Genomic DNA, 5,000 nt, shown 5'->3' with positions numbered 1-5,000 from the left:
AATTAGTTAATCAGTTGAATTGGGAAGTCAAAGCAGACACTGGAGTGCACATGCGACAATCGACAAACGTTTAAAATGGCATTTGGATCTTAAGGAGACCGAGGGACACCCATTATTGCTAGGTCTAGGGAGATACCATTTCTTATTTGTCAATTATCTCGGTTTCCTTTGTTCTATTCAAGGGAATATATTACATAACCCCTGATCATTCTTCACTGTCTGAAAAGTTGGTGGCAATAGTAATATACTGGACTTCAGCTCAGTAACCAATTTGAATACAAACGAAGTTTAAATACGATTTTAACACAAGTGCAAAACTAAACAACTTGACAAAGCAATAGAAACAGCAATGAAAAAAACATTTGCGTTGAAATTTGACCTTGGGATTTTGCATTGAAATTTTGTGTTGGATTCAAAATTAGTGTTTTATTAAAAATTCACTAAAAAATATTACCAAGCAAAAAACTACATGATTAAATATTCGCATAATAAATCAAATGGAACATGAAAGAATCACAAAGCGTGACATTATTTACAACTAAAATAAACGGTTTTTCCCACAGTGTTTAACAAAACAGAATTGTACCCATAAATTTATATTCTATAGTTAATTCTGTATTTTATTTTGGGATTTGATTCCAAAAGTGCGTAAAAACAGGAAGTTAATGATCTCATTGTTGGGACTTCCCCAAGGAAATGAGTCATCAGATTGCTATTGTATTAAAAAGTCATGAGACAGGTGTATGATTTTTTAACCAATCACAACATTATTTTTTTTTTTGCCTAAATTGTTTCTCAAATGAATTTTATTTTCAAATTGGTTCTATTTTGGAAGTGACTTTGGAAGATAGAAGCAGTGTGATTATTACTAATTGATTAACAACTGAATCACAAGAATAGTTTACTAGTAAACTTTATTATGACATTTTTTTAATATCCATACGGAAATGTGTCGAGACAGTCTTGGAAAGGGGTTTTTCCCATTAAAATGATCTAATAAATATATTCAAGTTAGTTTTAACCAAACACAACTTTCTTTTTTTTTTACCAAAATTGTTTCTCAAATGAATTTTACTTCCATTTTGGTTTCCATTTTGGTTTCCATTTTGGAAGCTTCTTGGAAAGATGAATGAAGCGTGTTAAATATTTGCATAATTAAATGAAAGAATCACCATAGCGTGTCATTCGATAAATTTTATGAGTAAACTTTAAACACTAATATTTAAAAAAATGTTTTTCTTCATGTATAATATAATGAATTGTTTTGAACTGCACGAATTAAATGAGTTTAAAAAAGATTATAGAATTTGTCCTTTTTGTTTTTCTTTTTTAAATAATGAAGACGATTTAGAAACAGATAAAGATAACGATGATTGTTGTAATAAAAAAAGAATTAATATTAGTCGATGGCTTTCAAATGACATGCCAAAATTGTGGTTTGGTCAATCTTGTAATTTTTAAAAGCGATTATATAATTTTTTTGAAAATGTGTATAACATTCGTAAAAAGTCAGTTCATATCAGAAAATATCGTATTCAAAATGTATTATCGGATATATCACTAAAAAACAAGTTACCAATAACAAGAGATATAATAAACCGTATTTGCAAGACATTTGATCTTATAAACACAGTTTTACATATAATTAACAAAGACAGAAAAAGGATAATATCAATAAAATTTAAAATAAGCAAGCTTTTCAAGATGTTGAATTTACCTCATATAATATCAATAACTAAATCCAAAATGACTTTGAATTATTATGAGAAATATTGGAATCAACTTTGATTGTTGATTGAACTAGGATTTTTCTTGTTGTATTTTTTTATTATTTTGTCTTGTAAAGAAACACAATTATCATTAATATTATCAATTACAACAGATTTATTAAAAAATAATTTTTTATCAAATACTCCAGACCGTAATGAATCACTTAATTCAATTAAGATATTATTATAACTAGTATAAGCAAATCTGCAATTTTCTAATTTTCAATCATATTTTTTTGCAGTAGCAAATGTTTGTAAAAGAACACCATTGAACCAATAACTACTAATCCAGCTGAACCAAGATCGGTAGATAAATGCATTTTTTGGTAATGTTGCAATGATTTCTTATAACACCAAAATTTTTGTGAAAATATTTATACAAATTTTTTTTATTTCTTTAATTTTACCATCTGATAGATCTTGCTTATATGATTGAAATTGAATATTTTTCACTCATATTATATATTATTTAGATAGATAAATTTTTCGGACGATGTATTTAATCAAAATATTGAGTTCTTCATTTGGTATATCTTTGTTGAATAATTTGTCCCTAAAATGACCGTTTTGTATTGTCATATTCATACTAAAGGTTGCTTTTGTGTATTGTGTATAGGTAATCGCATGAGGCCGAGTAAAATTAAGGATTAATATCACGCGTGTTTTCAGAAGTTGCTGAAATTGCCCGAGTCGCGCAGCCACGAGGGCAATTTCAGGAACTTCTGAAAACACAAGTGATATTAATCCTTAATTTTACGAGGACCCATTGCGATTACTTGTTAATAACATAGCGGGAAAAATTTTCTTAACACTGCTGAGACACCTCGAAAAATAGTCAGCTAAGCTGAGTTAAAACACTCGTTCGCTCGGAAGCAAAACAACTGACAAACAGACAAGCAAGTCAACTTGCTCTCTGTGTCCAAAACGAGTATAGATGATTTTTATTTACATCCACTCGAGAGGAAAATACCAGTTTCATTCCCGAACAACAGTAACAACGATTAAACCAAATGTTAAGCTTCAATTTATTTTATTCACCTGTGATGTGGAGGTTTTTACCACTTGCAAATACGCATCCGTAAACATAGCAAACGGTTTGTCCAAAAGAATCCACCAAATTTGAGCTACTCGTTCCTCCCGTCAATGGCAAATTGTTCTGTGACCTTTTTCGTTGAGCTGCAAGATGTCGTGGTAAACTGAAAGCCCTTGACGAAAGGAATCATTTTGTTTTTCAACCACACAATCCCGCTACGCCGGGCGCCATGTAAGCCGATCCAAGTTTTAAGCTTTTCACGAAAAAAACCTTTTGCCCTTCTTCTTGTCACTCCAAAATTCAAATTTCAGATCATCTTTTAAAGCCAATTCTTAATCTTTATGCCTTTTCGGCGAATGCAGCGCGAATTAAAAGACAAACTTCGATGAAGACGAAGTTGTTTTGCTCAAACAGAAGAAACCAACTGAATGTGGAAGAGATACGTTCAGCCAATCAGGAGCGAGAATTTTTGGCGCTCGACCAATCGTGAGCGAGTAATTTTGCCCTCTTCTCAAGCAAAATTAAGAAAAAATGCCCCCTTCATTGACCAATCAGTATTCAGTAATTTTGCCCTCTATGTTATTAGAAATAAAAGGTGCTAAGAAATGATAGAATCAACAATTGTTCGATCTGTAAAGTGAGGAAATACTTCACACTGGTATATTAACAGGCTTCTTTGGTCGTAAATTGTCGAAGGCGCCACCAACCGTGATAGTGGATAAAGCTGAGGGACCTGAACGCATTAGACAAGGTGAGAATCTCTATTCCTTCATTACGTAGCTTATTTAATGATTTAATGTGCGAAGTCAACGTTGACACCGGAACCAAATTTGGGGTTCAGAAATAAACCAAACCCCTCAAACTCTGGTCCCTTTTCGCTTCAAAAGAAAAGACGGAGGTACTGTCACCGTTTCACTTTGTAACTCTTCAAAGCACCTTCACAAGGCACATTGATGAAGTAGCTACAACCACAGACAAAACTCTTGAGACAGTTTCATATATGTTCTAATTACCCGCGATACTACTATGTCATCAAACCAGAATAAAGTTTGTTTGGAAGTAACTCACAAGGGAATAAATCTTTTGCTTGCTTTAGAAAACCTCACCTACTGACAAATAAGCATGCTATTTACATGTCCCTGGGGGTATGTAATATATTCAACTGGCAGCGCTTTGAGGGTTAGTGGGCGGTACCAGGTGAATATATGACATACCCCCAAGGCACAGGTAAATAACCCTTACAAATATTCATTGCTTTATCTATGTCCCTGTAAGTCTAGTCCGTGCTCGCTTCAAAAGAAAAGATCGAGGAATTGTCACAGTTTTACTTCGAAACTCCCAAAAGCACCTCCACTAGGCACATTGATGTCTTAGCCACTTGAAACTTGAAACCATCACTTCGTGCAAACTGTTGTTCAAAACTTAGTGACAATTACAATGAGACTCCAGACTCAATTCCCGTCATGGTTAATTCTGTCACATTGATCTATATCAGATTCATAACGCGCGTTTATTTGAATAAAAGGTGTTAAGAAATGATAGAATCAACAATTGTTCGATCTGTAAACTGAGGAAACACTTCACACTGGTATATTAACAGGCTTCTTTGGTCGTAAATTGTCGAGGGCGCCACGAACCGTGGATAAAGCTGAGGGACCTGAACGCCTTTTCCCTTTCATTCCTAGACGAGGTGAGAATCTCTATTCCTTCATTACGTAGCTTATTTAATGATTTAATATGCGAAGTCAACGATGACACCGGAATGCACTTGTAATGATTGACGAATTGATCAAGGACCTTAAGTGTTCCAGATGACTGTTGACTGAGGAACGTCTACGGTTGATAGGTTTAGGAAGATACCACTTCAAATATTAATTGCTATATCTCTGTTTCTCTAACTCTGATCCCTGCTCTCTTCAAAAGAAAAGGTCGAGGTAGTGTCACGGTTTTACTTCGTAACTCTCAAACGCACCTCCCCTGGGTACACTGATGAAGCAGTAGCTTTGTCATATCCAGTTTCATTGTTTTAAAATTGTTGCAGGTGACCGTTGATTGACGTCCATGCTTGATAAGTTTAGGAAGATACCACTTAAAATATTCAATCTTATGTCTCTGTCCCTCTAACTCTGGTCCCTTCTCGCTTCAAAAGAAAAGATTCAAGTATTATAACGGTTTTAACGCATCTCCATGAAGTAGCT

General features: G+C 33.7%; 1 protein-coding gene across 4 annotated transcripts in view; it reads left to right on the top strand.

The window, feature by feature from the left end:
* The window catches only part of LOC138003159 (uncharacterized), a 23,477-nt gene that overhangs the window by 10,995 nt on the left and 7,482 nt on the right, over positions 1 to 5,000 (top strand). For 3 of the 4 annotated variants that reach the window (XM_068849122.1, XM_068849123.1, XM_068849124.1), the window contains 2 exons: positions 3,473 to 3,553; positions 4,403 to 4,492. In XM_068849122.1, coding sequence (XP_068705223.1) covers positions 3,473 to 3,553; positions 4,403 to 4,492 — 171 coding nt within the window. Of the gene's footprint in view, positions 1 to 3,472; positions 3,554 to 4,402 lie in introns of all 4 variants that reach the window. The other variant, XR_011123431.1, reaches the window with a different exon arrangement.

Source organism: Montipora foliosa, chromosome 5, assembly GCF_036669935.1.
Source record: "Montipora foliosa isolate CH-2021 chromosome 5, ASM3666993v2, whole genome shotgun sequence".
NCBI lineage: Eukaryota > Metazoa > Cnidaria > Anthozoa > Scleractinia > Acroporidae > Montipora > Montipora foliosa.
Note: the sequence above shows the minus strand (reverse complement) of the source record. Positions and strands in the feature narration are given on the sequence as shown.